Source organism: Macrotis lagotis, chromosome 5 (assembly GCF_037893015.1).
Source record: "Macrotis lagotis isolate mMagLag1 chromosome 5, bilby.v1.9.chrom.fasta, whole genome shotgun sequence".
NCBI lineage: Eukaryota > Metazoa > Chordata > Mammalia > Peramelemorphia > Peramelidae > Macrotis > Macrotis lagotis.
Genome location: NC_133662.1, coordinates 26553496 through 26571994, shown reverse-complemented (window position 1 = coordinate 26571994; position 18499 = coordinate 26553496). Strand labels below are relative to the sequence as shown.

General features: G+C 35.7%; 1 protein-coding gene and 1 pseudogene across 6 annotated transcripts in view; both read left to right on the top strand.

Moving 5' to 3' along the window:
• ADGRF5 (adhesion G protein-coupled receptor F5) overlaps positions 1–18499 on the top strand; it is a 173548-nt gene that overhangs the window by 121067 nt on the left and 33982 nt on the right. For all 6 annotated transcript variants that reach the window (XM_074237123.1, XM_074237128.1, XM_074237127.1 and 3 more), the window contains 2 exons: positions 16163–16375; positions 18393–18499. The exon at positions 18393–18499 is cut by the window's right edge and continues 49 nt beyond it. In XM_074237123.1, coding sequence (XP_074093224.1) covers positions 16163–16375; positions 18393–18499 — 320 coding nt within the window. The remainder of the gene's footprint in view (positions 1–16162; positions 16376–18392) is intronic.
• Positions 7486–16145, top strand: LOC141523714 (ubiquinone biosynthesis protein COQ9, mitochondrial pseudogene; annotated as a pseudogene).

Genomic DNA, 18499 nt, shown 5'->3' with positions numbered 1-18499 from the left:
GAAGTAATTGAAGCAAACTGCAAATCAGGATTCCTCAGTTCTCATGATTCTACTGGTTGATGTGTGAAAAAGTATGTATGTTTCCCTCAGAAATTCTGGTTGATACTTTAATGGGAAAAAGTAAAACAAGAAATCTCCAAAGAGAAGCCTCATATTTCCTGCCCCCAGATCATGGTAGATAGTCAACCATTAATCAGACATCACTGAATAATAGATTTGGGCTATAATGTTACTGTACAAATTTTATTTAAATTGAGTGTAGAAAAGTACCAAAAAATTAGTGTGGCAAAGTGAAAAATTCACTGGATTTTTCACTTTGTCAAAAGAAGACCTGGGTTCCAGGTCTAACAGTCTAATCCACTCTCTGTGTGATCCTGAGCAAATCTTAGCCTCAGTTTCTTTATTTATAAAACAAGGCAAAAAATATTTACACTAGCAACCTCTTGTGGTTGTTAAAGGTAAGCACCCTAAAAATTGTAAAATGCTATAGAATCATGAAAAGTAATTATTTTTATTATCTCTTTCTGCCCATCTTTCACAATGTAGTTCAGTCATTTTAGTTGTATCCAACTCTTCATCAATTATTCTTTTTTTTTGAGTAGCATCTTTATTTTTTCACTCAAATGCACATGCATAATTTTAATTACACAATTTCCTTTCATCTTCCCTTCCCATCCCCCTCCCCTCAGTGACAGTCAGGTTAGCATTGTATATATATATTTTTGATAAACATGTTTATAGATTAGTCATTTTTGGTATGAGGAATTAGAATTAAGGAAAAAAGAGATATATGAGAGAATTTTTATAAAGTGTTAATCAGATTCTGAAGGGTTATTTATTGTTTTGTTTGTTTTTCTTCCTCTGGATGGGGATAACATTGTCCCAAAGCCAGTCTAATATAGCTGTCCTAGCTCTCTGAACTGCTGAGAGAAGCTGCTTCCATCAAGGTTGATCATCACACAATGTTGTTGTTAGTGTGTACAATGTTCTCTTGGTTCTGCTCCCTTCCCTCAGCATTAGATCCTGTAACTAACTCATTCCATGTTTCTCTAGAGTCCAACCACTTATGGTTTCTTATGGAACAATAATATTCTATAGTATTCATGTACCATACCTTGTTTAACCATTCCCCAGTTGATGGGCATCCCCTTAATTTCCAATTCTTCACCACCACCAAAAGAGTTACTATGAATATGTGGGAACATGTGGGACTTTTCCCATTTTTTATGATTTCCAGATAAAGGCCTAGAATTGGAATTGCTGGGTCAAAGATAATGAATATTTTTTTGCTCTTTGGGCATGGTTCCATATTGCTCTTGAGAATGGTTGGATCCATTCACAACTCCACCAGCAATGCCATCAATGTCCCAGTCCTTCCACAATCTCTCCAACACTGATCATTTTCCCTTTTTCTCATCTTAGCCAATCTGATAGGTATTAGATGATTACTTATAGTTGTTTTAATTTGCATTTCTCTAGTCAATATTGATTTGGAGAATTTTTTCATATGATTATATGTAGCTTTAATTTCTTCATTTGAAAACTGTCTATTCATATCCTTTAACCATTTATCATTTGGGGAATGACTTGTAACCTTATAAATTTGATGCAATTCTCTATATATTATAGAAATGAGACCTCTATCAGAAATCCTGATTGTGAAAATTGTTTCCCAGCTTTCTGCTTTCCTTATAATTTTGGCAGCATTGATTTTATTAGTACAAAACCTTTTTAATTTCATATAGTCAAAATCATTCATTTTGCAGTTTATGATGGACTCTCATATTTGGTCATAAATTTATCCCCTATCCATAGATCTGATAGAGTATTTCTTGGTCTATTAACTAATCTATGGTGTTGCCCTTTATGTCTAATGCTGTACTATTTTGACCCTATTTTGGTATAGATTATTAGATGTGGATCCATGCCTAGTTTTTGTCATACTGTTTTCCAGTTTTCCCCAACAATTTTTGTCAAATAGTGAATTCTTATCCTAGAAGCTGATGTCTTTGGGTTTGTTGAACAGTAGATACTATAGTCATCTACTGTGATTTCTTTTGAACCTATCCTAACCCACTGATTCATTACTCTATTTCCTAACTAGTACCAGGAAGTTTTGATGACTGCCACTTTATAGTACAGTTTTAGATCTGTTATAATTAGACCACCTTCCTTTACATTTTTTTTTATCAATTCCCTTGCTATTCTTGACTTTTGCTGCTCCAGATAAATTTTATTACTATTTTTTCTAGTTCTGTAAAAATAGTTATTTGATAGCTTGATCTGTATGGCACTTAGTAATTCAACTTGGGTAGAATTGTCATTTTTATTATATTAGCTTGACCTAATCATAAGCATTTGACATTTTTCAGTCCCTTCTTTACTTATCTTTCCCTTTCTCTGAACCCCCATTCCCTGTAGATTAGGATAAATTTTTAAACCCAAGTGGGAGTGTATCTCATTTCCTCTCTGGGTCAAATCTATTGAAAAGAATTTACTTAGTATTCACACTTTTCCTTCTTTCCCTCTAAAATTATAAATCTTTATGCCTCTTCACCTGATGCTATTTATTCTTCTAGTACTATTAACTAGGTATCATCAATCACAATCGATTATTTGATTGATTGATGAGCTCATATTGTTATCAAAGTATTATCACAGATTGATTGCTTGAAAAGTAGCATTATCTCAAATTACACCAAATTATAATTATAATCAATTTTTTACCTTAGCCCCATTTCAAATACCTTCCAATGACACACAATCCTGCTCATGAGCCAAGGTATCATCCAAAGCCAAATCATTTCTTGAACTATTTGTGCCCCTCCTATTTTCTCTCACACTTTACCCCCCCCACTTAACTCCTCATTAAATGAAGTACAGATTAAGTCAAATTTTGATCTAATGAACTTGATCTAATGAACTATAAGAATATTAAAGATCTCGAAATACTAGGAGGCTCTGAAGGTCTCACCTGAGAACTATACAAATGATTGTAAGTTATAGGAGACACTGACTCAGGATTGCCCAGTTTCTGATGGCCTCATTAGACAAAGTGCTAAGCTTCATCAGTAAAAAATTAAAGTGAGTCAAAGAATAATGAGACACTTAAGTTTAAAGTTAGCACCCCTGCTTTTCACCAGGGATTTTTGTCTCAAATATAGTGATGTCACCTTGGACCTCTTCAATGGAGAAACAAGACCCAACTATACTCATATGCTTTAAATTCAATCTCTTCAATTATATTGATCCTTTAATTATCCTAATAGAAGTAAAGTTCTAAAGAATTAGAAGTGTTATATCTCCCTTTTAAGATTATATACAATTTGATGGTCTTGACCAATATTTGTTTTGTTTTGTTTTGTTTTTCCTTCTCCTTTTCATTTCCCTTTTTTACACAAATCTTGAGTCCTGTATTTGGCAATTGAATTCTCTGTTCAGTTCTGGTCTTTGTGTCAGGAAATTCTGGAAGTCCTCTATTTCGTTTAACATCCATCTTTTTCCCCCTGACAGTGTATGCTGAATTTGCAGAGAAGAACATTCTGGGTTGTAATCCAGGTCCTTTGCTCTCTGATATATGGTATTCCAGGTCCTTCAGCCTCAGTGTTGAAGCTGAGAGGTCCTAAGTGAGTCTGATTGTGTTTCCTTTGTATTTGAATTTCTTTCTTTTTACTGCTTGCAATAGTCTTCTTTATTTGAGAGTTCTGGAATTTGGCTATATAGCCCTTGGACTTTTCATCCTGGGGTCTATTTCTGAAGGGATTCTGTAGATTCATTCAATGGTTATATTGTTTTATTGTCAGTAGATTTGGACAGTTTTCCCTTATAATTTCCTGCATGATATTTTCCAGCTACTTTTTTTGATCTAGGCTTTCTAGATCTAGTGTCCTATGATTCATAAATTGTCTCTTTTAGATCTGTTTTCCCTAAAAGGTACTTTACATTTTATTCAATTTTTTCAATCTTTTTATTTTATTTGATAGAATCTTATAGTCTCATAGATTCATTGGTTTTTATTTGCTCAATTCTAATTTTTAGGGTTTTATTTTCTTCAATTACCTTTTGTGTTTCCTTTTTAAAGGTGTTGAATTGTTAATTTTTCGTAATTTTCCTGCATGACTCTCATTTCTTTTTTCCATTTTTCTTCTTCTCTTCTTTGGTTTTTAAATACTTTTTTTAAGTTCTTTGATGAGCTTTTTGATTCAAGTTTAATTTATAGACTGTTTTGGTACTTCTATAAGTGATTTTTCACTGATTTCACTTCAGACATGGCATTGTTATCATCTTTGCCTGTAAAATAGTTTTCTTTTGTTCATTTTACAATTTTCCCTTCCAATTTCATTTCTCTCCCCCCACCCCCACAGAAGCCAGTTTGTCAGTCTTTACATTGCTTCCATGCTATATATTGATCAAAAATGAATGTGTTGAGAGAGAACACATATTCTTAAAGAAAAAATAAAATGTAAGGCAAAATTACATAATAAGATAACTTTTTTAAAAAATTAAAAGTAATAGTCTTTGGTCTTTGTTTAAACTCCACAATTCTTTCTTTCAATATAGATAGTATTCTCTATCACAGATACCCTAATATTGTCCCTGATTGTTTCACTGATTATGTGAGCAAGTCCATTAAGGCTGATCATCACCCCAATGTTGTTGTTAGGGTGTATAATGTTCTTCTGATTCTGCTCATCTTGTTCAGCATCAGTTCATGCAAATTCTTCCAGACTTCCCTAAATTCCCATCCCTCCTGACTTTTAACAGAGCAATAGTGTTCCATAACTTACATATACAACAATTTGTTCAATCATTCCCCAATTGATGGACATTCACTCAATTTCCAATTCTCTGCCTCCACAAACAGGGCTGCTATGAATATTTTTGTACAAGTGATATTCTTACCCTTTTCATGATCTCTTCATAGTATAGACCCAGTAGTGGTATTGCTGGATCAAAGGGTATGCACATTTTTGTTGCCCTTTGGGCATAATTCCAAATTGTTCTCCAGAAAGGTTACATGAGTTCACAGTTCCACCAACAATGTATTAGTGTCCCAGATTTCTCACATACCTTCCAACATTGATCATTGTCCTTTCTGGCCAGTCTGAGAGGTATAAGGTGGTGCCTCAGAGATACTTTAATTTGCATTTCTCTAATCAGTAAAGATTTAGAGCAATATTTCATATGACTATGGATCACTTTGATTTCCTCATCTGTAAATTGCCTTTGCATATCCTTTGACCATTTGTCAGTTGGGGAATGGCTTGTTTTTCTAAAAAATTGATTCAGTTATCTATATATATTTTAGAAATCAATCCTTTGTCAGAAATAGTAGTTATAAAAATTGTTTCCTAATTACTGCATTTCTTTGATCTTCTTACAGTGGTTTTGTTTGTGTAAAACATTTTAATTTAATGTAATCAAAATTATTTAGTTTTTTATGATGTTATCCATCTCTTCCTTGGTCATAAATTGCTTCCTTTTCCATAGATCTGACAGGTAAACTTGATCTCCTAGTTTGCTTATAATATTGTCTTTTATATCTAGACCCTGTATCCATTTTGATCTTATCTTGATATAGGGTGTAAGATATTGATCTATCCAAGTTTCAGCCATACTAACTTCCAATTTTCCCAACAGTTTTTATCAAGAGCTAGTTTTTATCCCAGAAGCTGGACTCTTTGGGTTTATCAAACAGCAGATTGCTATAATCATTCCCTGTGATCTCTTCTGCACCTAGTCTATTCCACTGATCCAGTACTCTATTTCTTAGCCAATCCCAGACAGTTTTGATGACTGATGTTTTATAATATAATTTTAGATCTGGCAGGGTTAAGCCACCTTCTTTTGTACTTTTTTTTTCATTAAATCCCTGGAAATTCTTGACTTCTTATTTCTCCATATGAATTTACTTACAATTTTTCTAACTCATTAAAGTATTTTTTTTGGAATTTTGATTGGTAGGGCACTTAATAAGTAGTATAATTTAGGTGGAATTGTCATTTTTATTATATTAGCTCAGCCTATCCATGATCAGTTGATGTTTGCCTAGTTTTTTAAATCTGATTTTATTTGTTAGAGAGGTGTTTTGTAGTTCTTTTCATAGTTTCTGAGTCTTCCTAAGCAGGTAGACTCCCAAGTATTTTATATTTTCTGAAGTTACTTTGAACTGGGTTACCTCTTTCTAGCTCTTACTGCAATATCTTGCTAGTAATATATAGAAATGCTGAGGATTTATGAGGATTTATTCTATATCCTGTGACTTTGATAAAGTTGACAATTGTTTCCAGTAATTTTTAAGATGATCTTTTAGGATTCTCTAGGTATAGCATCATATCATATGCAAAGAGTGAGAGTTTTGTTTCTTCCTTCCCAATTCTAATTCCTTCTATTTCTTTTTCTTCTTTTATTACTGAAGCTAGCATTTCTAATACAATATTGAATAGTAGTGGTGATAACAGACATCTTTGTTTCACGCCTGATCTTATTGGGGATGCCTCTAATTTATCCTCAATGTACATAATGCTTATTGATGGTTTCATATAGATACTGCTTATTATTCTAAGGAACAATCCATTTATTCCTATACTCTCTAGTGTTTTTAGTAGGAATGGGTGCTGTATTTTGTCAAAGGCTTTTTTAGCATCTTTGATATAATCATATGATTTGTGGTAGGTTTGTTATTGATATAGTTAACTAAATTATCAATTTTCCTAATATTGAACCAATCCTGCATTCCTGGGATAAATCCTACTTGGTCATAATATATTATCCTAGTGATAACTTGCTGTAATCACTTTGCTAAGATTTTATTTAAGATTTTTGCATCTATATTCATTAGAGAGGTAGGTCTGTAATTTTCTTTTTCTGTTTTGACTCTTCCTGGTTTAGGTATCAGCATCATAATTGGTGTCATAGAGTTAGATGGCATTCCATCCTCACCTGCTTTGCCAAAGAGTTTATATAGAAGTAGAACCAATTGTTCCTTAAATGTTTGATAGAATTGACTTGTGGATCCATCTGGCCTTGGAGACTCTTACTTCAGGAGTTCAATAATGGCTTGTTGAATTTCTTTTTCTGAGATAGGGTTATTTAAGTATTAATTTCCTCTTCATTTAACCTGGGCAACTTATATTTTTGTAAGCATTCACCCATTTGACTTAGATTATAAAATTTATTGGCATACAGTAGGGCAAAATAGTTCTGCATTGTTACTTTAATTTCATTTTCATTGGTGATGAGTTCACCTTTTTCATTTATGATACTTGGAATTTGGTTTTCTACTTTCTTTTTTAAATCAAATTAACCAGAGGTTTATCAATTTTATTGTTTTTTTCATAAAACCAATGCTTGGTTTCATTTATTAGTTCAATAGTTTTCTTGCATTTGATTTTATTAATTTCTCTTTCAATTTATAATTTCTAATTTGTATTTAATTGGGGGTTTTTAATTTGTTCTATCTCTAATTTTTTTAGTTGCATATTTAGTTCAGTGATCTCTTTGTTCTCCAATTTATTTAAGTATTTAAAGATATAATATATCCCCTGACAACTGCCTTGGCTATATCCCATAAGCTTTGGTATGTTATCTCATTATTGTAATTATCTAGGATAAAATCATTAATTCTTTCTATAATTTAATGTTTGATCCACTCTTTCTTAAAATGAGGTTATTTAGTTTCCAATTAGTTTTAGGTCTATCTCTCTATGACTCATTATTGCATGTGATTTTTATTGCATTATGATCTGAGAAAGATGTATTCACTATTTCTGCCTTTCTGCATTTGATTATTAGGTTTTTATGCCCTAGTACATGGTCAATTTTTATGTAAAGGCCATGTACTGCAGAAAAGAAAGTATATTCCTTTCTATCCCCATTCAACTTTCTCCTAAGGCTTATCATGTCTAGGTTTTATAACATTCTATTTGCCTCCTTAACTTCCTTCTTGTTTATTTTATTGTTATATTTATATAAATCTGAGAGGTGGAGTAGAGTTTTGCTGTCTATATTTTCCTATAACTCATTCAACTTCTCCTCTAAGAACTTGGATGCTATATCACTTGGTACATGCATAATTAGTATTGAAATTGCTTCATTTTCTATGATACCTTTTAGGAGGATATAGTTTCCTTCTTATCTCTTTTAATGAGATCTATTTTTGCAGCTACTTTATCTGAGATAAGGATTGCTACCCCTGATTTTTTCACTTCAGCAGAAGCAAAATATATTTTGCTCCAACCTTTTACCTTTACTCTATATGAATCTCTGCTTCAAATGAGTTTCTTGTAAGCAGCATATTGTATGATTCTGATTTTTAATCAGTCTGCTATTCTCTTACATTTTATGGGAGAGTTCATCCCATTCACATTCAAAGTTATAATTATTAATTCTTTATTGCCCTCCATGCTATCTTCCCTCTGTTTATGTTTTTCCCTTTTTCACTTTATCCCTGTTCTCCAGTATTTTGTTTCTGAATATCACTACCTTCAGTGTGTTTGCCCCTTGTATCCAACCCCACCTCCTTTCTTTCCTCTTTCCCTTTACCACTTCTTCCTTCTGTAAGTTCCTCTTTTCCTCCCCTTTCCCTTTTTAATAATTGAAAGGTAAGATAAGTTTCTCAACCTGAGTGTGTGTGTATGTTAACTTTAAGCCTAATCTGATGAGAATAAGATTCAGGTGGTTTTTATCTCCTCCTTTCTTCCCCTCTATTACAATAGGTCATTTGTACCTCTTTATGTAATGTGATTTATGCCATTCAATATCCTCCGTCCTCCCTCTCTTTATTGTCTCCACCTTTTAAAGACGTATTGTTTTTAAATCATTCTATCAAAGTCATGGAGAAATCATGAATGTCCATCACTTCTAATTAAGCATAGTCTCTCTAATAGAGTTATAATTATTGAGATTTATGAGAATCTTTCTCACAGGTGGGAATGTAGCCAAGATTCATCTTATTGGAAAGCATTTTTTTAATTTACCCTTTTTAAACCTTTTCATATGTCTCTTGATTCTACTATTTGATGTCCACATTTTCTATTTATCTCTGGTTTTTTCAACACGAAAAGTTGGAAGTCTTCTATTTTGTTAAATGTCTATCTTTCCCCCTGGAAAATAAGGCTAAGTTTTGCCAGATAATGGATTCTTGGCTGTATTCTAAGCTCCCTTGTTCTTCAGAATATCACATTCCTGGTCCTCTGATCTCTTATTGTTGATGCAGCCAGGTCCTCTGTATTCCTTACTGTGTCTCCTTTGTATCTAAATTGTTTCTTTCTGACTGCTTGCAGGATTTCCTCTTTTATTTGATAGCTCTCGAATTTGGGCACAATATTCCTTGGTGTTTTCATTTTAGGATCCCTTTCCAGAGGGGATCATTGTATTCTTTCAATAACTATTTTGCCCTCTAGTTCCATGATATCAGGGCCATTTTCCATCACTAAATCCTGTAATGTTGAGTCCAGGCTTTTCTTCTCTTCAATGTTTTCAGGAAGTCCAATGATTCTTAAGTTGTCTCTCTCCTGGATCTATTCTTGACGTCAATGGTTTTGCCAATGAGATATTTTACATTTTCTTCCTTTTTTGATGTTTTTGGTTTTGTTTAAGAGATTCTTGTTGTCTCATAAAGTCATTAGTTTTCACAGATTCCATTCTGTTTTTTAGAGAATTTTCTTCATTTACCTTTTGCAACTCCTTTTCCAATTGGTCAATTCTATTTTTGAAGGAGTTATCCATTTGCCCAATTGTAGTTTTGAGAGAATTATTTTCTTTTTGTATTGTCCACTTGTATTTTCCAAGGATTTGTTTTATTGATGTGAAATGTTAATTTTCTCTTGCAAGGTGTTAATTTTCTCTTGATTTTCTTTTCCCTGTTTTTCCAATTGATTTTTAAACTCCTTCCTGATTTCTTCTAGGAAGTCTTTCTGGGCTGGAGACCAATTCATATTCTCCTCAGAAGTTCTAGATCACTCTGGGTTAGGATCTTTGCTTTCAGAGTAATTTTCAATGGGTCCCCCTTTTTATCTTCCTAGGATCTTGTGTTGGGGGGAGGGGTTGGATCACAGACCTTTGGTTTTGAAATTCCTGGGGCTTTGCTGTCTGGGTTTAGTAACTCCAGGTGGGCTAGTTAGTAGAAGGTCCTGTTTACTTTCTTCTTTATAATTATTTTTATTTTGCTGGTTACTTTCTCTGATGGGTCTATGACCTTGATTTTAGGCCCCCTCCCCTAGGCCTGGACAGGGTGAGGGGCACATAGGGATACTGATATCCTTGAACAATATGGGTTGTGCCCTGGGACAAGGTGGTTAATCTCCCTATTCAGCTGAAGGAGTTCTGCTGCCCATGCCAGAGCTGGGGGTGGGGGGAAGGGCAGGGAACTGTTACTGTGTTTGTTCTGGCAACTGAAACTATGGAGCTCATGGCCCAAGTCAAGCTGATTGATAACCAGTCACACTCTACAACCCTCTGTGCTGGAACTCTCCCTCCATCCCTACTGGGGCTCTCTAGACCTCTGCTCCCACAATCAAAGACTCTGCAGCTAAGGTTGATCTTTGGACCCACCTCTCCCACAACCAAGGCCTCCACAGCTAAGGCTGGGCCTCTGGCTTCACCCTGCTGCTGCCCCTGGGCTGGCTCTCTGCTCTCTACTCCCAGTTCGCCCATGGCCCCCTGAGACAGACCTTGTTGGTAGATGTTCTTCTCCTAGCTTCTTTTTCTGGGTTTTGTCAATTGAATTTCTGTTAATAGGTTTCTTTCATATTATTTCTGAGGGGAAACCAGGAGACCTTAGCACAACGTCTGACTTTTCTCTGCCTTCTTGTCTGGAAGTCTGTAAAGTAGTTTTTCTATAGTAAGTGCTCTTTTACCTTTTTTGTTCATCTTTGTTGTTTTAGCTCTGTTCCTGGGGTATAGGTAGTATAGATCCAAGCTTATTTTTACTTTGGCTGGGCTGAGGTCTAATTCTTGGCTTGTCCTTGGCCAAGATGTTGCCTATGTAGTCCAGGCCTTGCCTTTGCAGAGGTTTGTTTCCTTCTTTATGTCCAGATTCTGATTTAGCAGTGGGTTTTTTCCCTGACCCAGTCCTGTCTTTTTCCCCAGTGTTCCCAGGGTTCAGACTTAATTTGGGGTTGGGATCCACCATGCTGACTTGCTATCTAACTGCCAGGTCCTCTGTTGTTATCAAACTGTCAGGACCTTGATTGCACTGGGTCTAGCTGGCTTTCCCTGCTCTCTGACCTATTGGCCTTTACTTCCCCTTTTCCCCCTAAGAGATAGAACTTCACTGAAGATTCTCCATGTCTACTGTTGAAAACTTCTTTGGATCTTCTCTTTTTCTTGGTGGGATCTGTAGCTAGAATGTCAGAATAGAGGCTTCAAATTTCTTTGGGAAAAGCTCCAGGGTCATGTTAGCTTCATGCCACCATCTTGACTCCACATTAATTCTTTTTTTTAGGTTTTTGCAAGGCAAATGGCCTTAAATGGCTTGCCCAAGGCCACACAGCTAAGTAATTATTAAGTGTCTGAGGCCGGATTTGAACTCAGGTACTCCTGACTCTAGGGTGGGTGCTCTATCCACACATCAATTATTCATGACAAAGACAGTGGAATGATTTGTCATTTCCTTCTCCAGCCTTTTTTACTGATGAGGAAACTGAGATAAATGGAGTTCAGAGATTTTCCTAGGGTCAAATAGCAAGTAAGTGTCCGAGGTCATATTTGGATTCATATTTCTAATTCTGGACCTGACATGCTAGTCACTGTACCACCTTGCTGCTCTATCCTATCTACCTTTCTCAATGAGGTTCAGATAAAAACACTGCAGAGTTTAATTACTGTTCTATTATTATTCCTATATATTCAAAATTCTAATAGACAACTCCATAGGTAGATAACTGTTTTTTTTAAGCATTAGGATGTATATTTATCCTTTGTGGTTAACAATCCATTTTAATGTATAAGCCAAAATTTATGCAACCAGCATAGAAACAATGTATGATTCATATTTCCAATGGGATGGGAGTATTTTCCTTGGTCTTGTGGTATCTAGTCAACTGTTGCATTCAATACTCATTCAGAATCAAATATCCCTTCTCTTTCTCTCAAGAGAAATATAGACAATTGTGGGCAACAATTTAGAGCATGATCATGGTCTAGTCCCAGTACTGATTGGACTTTCTATGATATTTTAAGTTCTATCTTTGTAACATGGTTGTGGTTGGGTATTTAAAAAAAGGAAAATGAGCATCTGATGTACTATTTTATCGACCAGGTCATGTCTTGCTAGATATTTCATAGGTGCTAAATCTTATAGCCTGCAATAATATGCTGCACAATTTCTACCATTTCCTTACCTAAACTACATTGATCTTAATCCAAATTCTTTAAATATTATCCTTATGTAATCTCTGATAGTGATAAAATTACATTATTTATAAAACCTCTCTGTTCCTGCAAACCAATCTGCATGACCCAAATATTTCTTGGATGCTTCTTCAGCAACATAATGTTAGCTGAATTCATGCAGATGGCTGCCATGAAAGGCTTTTGGTTATTTTCTTTGATCTTTGTACTTCCATAGGTCATATTCCAAATGAAACTACTTTCAGTTTTATACATACATACATACATATATATGTATATATATATATATATATATATATATATATATATATAATCTCCTTGACAAATACCTAGTATTTTACTTCCCCATGTTTAAGATGCTCCTTTTTTCAAAACATTTGGGGTCTAAAAAGTGGGACTGTCTTAAACAATGGTTGTAGATTTTTCTACTTGCATTTTCTGCTTTTTCACACTTGTCTTTGCGCTCATTTCCCATTTGTTACCAATATATTAGCTCACTTTTACCAGGTTCTGCCCAGAAATGGCTCAGAAAAGACTTTTGTGCAGTGCTGAATTCAAGTTAAATTGCAAAAGCAAATGGAAATGATGCTGCTGAATGTGAGTTTGGCTCTCCTCCAGCTGAGGAAACAATCTGAGACTGGCTACAGGAAGAAGAAACCCCACTGAAAATACCATGGCAGAAGAAGGTCATGAGAAGAAAGTCAGCAATATGGCCTGATTTAGAGAGGGAATTGAAGAGATGAATTGAAGAGCAAAGGGCAATTGGAATTCCTGTGTCCACAAAGGTGGTTCAGAATGAGGCAAGACGGGACCACTTCCAAGATGGCAGTGGCTGGGTTCCTCTGTTGGACTGACTGGAGGGTCCTGCAACTGCAGTGCTGGCCTGTGACCAGGTTTCAGCTCTCCCAATGCCACAGGCCTTCCATGCTTCAGCTTTGACAATGAAAGCTTCACATGAACAAAAATACCAGCCTCCATCTTCTTCTCAACAGCACTCTGAGTCTCAGGGAAGAGAAGAGCCCAATCCAGAGTCCTCCCATTCACACCCCCAGCATACCAATCATGAAAGCGAGGGGCAGCTACAGCATCGGATCCTGACTGCAGCTTTGGAGTTTGTACCTTCTCATGGGTGGGACCCCAGAAGCCATTGCAGAAAGGGCTCAGACCCTGGATCTTTCTAGTGCAGCAGCTGGCATGTTTGGAAATGATGGCAGTGAATGATTCTGCATTTTGTGACACAGTGTAATGCTAAACTCAATACTGTAATGGAAGAGGAACAGAAGCGTGTGCAGTTGGGCCAGGCAGAGAAGAGGAAGACAGACCAGTTCCTGAGAGATGCAGTGGAAACCAGACTGAGAATGCTGATCCCATATATTGAACACTGGCCCCGGGCTCTCGGCACACTTATGCTTCCTCATAATATCCCAGCCAGCCTAAACCTCCTCACCAGCATGGTGGATGACATGTGGCACTATGATGGCGACCAGTACACTGATATTAACTGGTATACACGTTGAGCAGTATTGGCTGGCATTTACACCACTACAGAGCTTGTGATGATGCAGGTCTCATCTCCTGACTTTGAAGATACTTGGCGCTTCCTTGAAAACAGAATCAATGCCATGAACATGGGACACACAGCCAAACAGGTCAAATCTACTGGGGAGGCACTGATCCACTGAATGATGGGAGCATCTGTGACTCTCAAGAACTTGACAGGCCTGAACCAGCATTGATGAAGAGGAAGGATAATTAGCTGGAGTACCCAGGAAAAAATGGAAATATATTGACAGCTCTTTGAAAACCATGAAGTGTTGTACCAATGTAAGGTTTTATTCAAAACAAATAAGACTTTGTCCCAAACATGACTTTGTGCAATGAACTATCTATGTACTGGTTGCTTTGCTGACTATTCCTGACTAGAAACTGGGTCAGTTCTTCAGTTCCTAATGCCACATCAGAAATCTTGTGTTCAGCAGCCTCACAGCAATGTGTAGCAACTGTGTTGTTGGAAAATCAAAACTTCACCTATCTGGTCAGGCAACAATGTCCACTGAGTACCTTCCTCTTACCATCCTAGCACAGTGTGGGCCCCAAGATTATATTGATCTTGTCTTAACCTTCTCCTAAGGACTTCCTAAATTATAATTTGATAACTCAACTCTACTGTGGTTCTGTTGTTAATAGTTACTATTACAATGCCTACCATCCATCCCAGTTGAGCTGTAAGAAAAGGCAGCATAGTTCATGTGTATCACACATAATCTTCTTTGAGGAAATCACACACTGACATCTCTGCTTTTCTGGTTAAAGTCCTCCTACTGTGCCTATGAAAGAGGGGGATGATGGGCATCATCTATGATTCAGGTATTTGCCAGGTAGTTATGCTCATTTATACCTTTCATGTGGTCCTGGGCCCTCTGGAGTCTTATACCTACTCTCTTATGGAACTGTTAGTGAATTTAGATTCTGTAAAGATGGTAATAAAAGTGTTTAGAAGAAAAAAAAAGAATGAGGCAAGATGAATTGCTGATGAAAAAGAAGTGACTGATTTCAAAGGAGGACATAATTGGTACTTCAGGTTCATGAACCATAATGGACTAAGCATTCATCCATGCACCAGACTTGCCCAGAGAGTGTTTGTGGTCAACCACAGACTAGAGCACAGGCAGGAGAGCAGTCAGAGCCTCTCCTAACAGAGTAATTCATCATCAAACACAGATGAGGATAAGCTAATGGATAGGAGTTTTGATAGTGATAAGGAACTGTATGAATTTTATGATGAATAAAACTTAAGTTCAATAACTTTATGCAATACTTTTCCCCCATATTTCAAGCCTCAAAATTAAGGTGTGTCTTATATATGGGAAAATATGATATCAGCATCATATTTGCTTTGTGATGTTTTCTTATCCCTAGAACATTTGCAATTTTTTACCAGTTTGTCATGATATTACAATTGTAATTAGAGTGATTTTATGATTTGTTATCATTACTCATTAATATTTAATACTGTATTATTTATTAATCATCATTAATATTAGAAACAGAGTGCTAGACTAGGAATCAGAGGACACCTGTATTCAAGTTTACCTCTGATTTACTAACAATATGGCATGAGGCTTAATCTCTCTAAGCCTCAGTATCCTCATTTGTAAAATAGGGATGATGATACCTGAAGTAGTTGCATCACAGTGTTACTTCAGGATTCAAATGAGGAAATATATGGTGAGGCAAAGGTCTTGGTGAAGTTTTAACCTTAAGTCCCTCAGGACATTATGTATAAGTAAAGTTATTTGTAAACTTTAAATTGCTATGAAAATGTCAACTGTCATATCATTATAATAGTACAGTTAACCTGTTCATATTTCAGGGGTTCCACATTCATGAAAAAATCCTCATAAACTTTTTTGGCCCTCCTTTTTACTAGAGAAGTCAGATTTTTTTTCTTTTTTATGGGGTATTTAAGTGCCTTATTATAAAATGGGTTAATATTATACAATACTATACATATGTATTTATGCATTTCTGGGTTTTTAAACTTTTTCTGTCATCTGCTGACTTTCATGTGTTGTCTGAAACTTCTGCAAACTCCCCTAAATTCCCCAATTAATTCCCTATGCCAACCTGTGATATATCAAAACTGCAATGGGGAAAATCAGATGATGTGGAAGGTTAGCAGTACAATGTACATCCAAAATTTATCTAATGGGATATGACCAATGAAGATTACAGACATTGTTAAATGATACTAGTATAAGATGAATTGAGTTGACTTTTTAAATTGCCTCTGTTTCCTTCCATTCAGGTGTTTATCACTGTATATTTAGGTATAAGAATTCATACAGCATAGCCACAAAAGATGTTACTGTTTACCCATTGCCACTGAAACATGACATCCTGCTCGATCCCTTGGAAGCTGACATTCCTTGTGGGGGTATCTCTTTCTTACGGTGCTGCATAAATGAGGCTGTAGACTACAGAGTTACTTTCCAAATTGATGGCTTGTCCTTTCCTGCCGGTAAGAGCAAATACTACATCATCTGATCATACTGCTTCATGCATTTGTATATGGGCAAGATACAAAGAAAATGGTAAGGCACCAAGGAAAGTGGGTGAAAGAGCAGCAATAGTAGCCTCCAAAATCCTTTGCTGCCACCCTATTTTGCTATACTAGATGGAATGAAGGCCAGAATGTCCATTTCATTGATGATCATCCCTGCATCCCTCTATCTCATCTGTATTCAAATCTTTATCTTGTTGGAGGTTGGTGGGTCCTAAGGTAATTCCCCTGCAAAGTATCTAACCCAAGAGTCAATTTAGGGAATTGTCTTTATTATACTTCAGTTTGTTCATCCAAAAAGTGTTGGGGGGGGGTGGGCTGTATAACTTCCCTGATACTGTAGATTCTAAAATCTCATATTTCTAAAAGTTCCTAAAGGAAAAATCTCTCAGATCTTCAGGAAGGTTCTTCATTCATTCACTAAGTAGTTATAAAATAATTATTATGCATTTCTCATTCAATCCACAAGCATTGATTTACATCTACTATATAAGTCAGTCAGTCCTAGATACTGGGAATGTAAAGGTAAAGAATAAAACAACCTTCACTTTCAAATAGCTTTCATGTCTCCCCATTTCATGAGAGAGGATAGAGAGAAGTCTGAGGTTCAGAGTTTAAAATCCATTTAGGGAACAAGATGTATGAGTTTAGAATAGTTAAGAAATTATAGGGTGGCTAGGTGGCGTAGTGGATAAAGCACTGGCCTTGGAGTCAGGAGTACCTGGGTTCAAATCCGGTCTCAGATACTTAATAATTACCTAGCTGTGTGGCCTTGGGCAAGCCACTTAACCCCATTTGCCTTGCAAAAAAAAACCTAAAAAAATTATATAAACCTGTAACTGATTAAATACTATATCAATAATAATAATAAGTAATGATCTATTCATTAGTATCATTAATCAATTATTCTTAATTATAATAATACAATTATGTATAATAAGTAATTACAGTAATGATAATTATGTTGTATACTATAATGATATGTTAATATATATTATAATTATGATATATAATACACAACAAAGGTGAAGCGATTTACAAATATTATCTAATTTTATACTCACAGCAACTCTAGGAGTTGGGTTATTTTTGTCCCCAATTTCTAGATGAGGACATTGAGCCAGAGAGTGGTTAAGTGATTTGCCTGGGGTCATACAACTAGTAAGTGTCTGAGGCTGGATCTGAACTTGAGTTTTCCTGACTCCAGGACCGGTACTCTTTCCACTTGCCACCTAGCAGCCTATAATTAAAAAAATAAATATTATTTATCTTCAAAGGGCAGGATATCAATGTGGGGCTGAGCAACTAAGAAAAGTCTCATACAGATGATAGGAAATTAACAGACCCTTTAAATATGGCACCATGAATATCAGGTCAGGTTTGGAGTCAAGAAGACCTTAGTCTTAAAGATAGTAGCTCCATGATCACGATCAAGTTTCTTAATCTATTATCATCTCAGACAACTTTTTGACTCTTAAGAAACAGCTCTTGAAGTGGAAAGGTACTCTCATTTTATAGATAAGGAAACCAAGGTCCAGGTATGTTATGTGACTTGCCCAAGGTTAGATAAGCATCAGAAGCAGGATTCAGATCCAGATATTTTAACTCTAAAGATACTTTAACTCTTTCCACTTTACCTGGTGAACTTCTAATACATTTTTGTAGAAGAAATTTCTGTACCAGGAGTTTCCACCACCAATAAAATTATGAGTCTCAAACTATCCACAACCTCTCCCCAAGTGATTCAGTTAGGTCAAAAAGATAGAGAACAACACTGTAAAGGGGGGTCAATAATCAGTATATATCTAAGATGGTGAAGAGAACGGTCTGGATAAAGCAAGGATTTTGCATTAAAGAAATGGTTGGCAAAATCCCATCCACCTAGAGTGGGGAGGTAGGGGAAGGTGTTAAAGAGGAATGTCTTTCATGTTCAAAGCTGTGTTGTGAACCTCTATGAATCTCTCTCTTTTTTTAGTAAAGGAAGCTCAAGGAAATCGAGTATGTTATGCATATAGTTTAATGGCAAACACAACAGCCTGGTGTTCCAAAACAGTTCAGGCATCTTGTGTCTTCATCAACTCA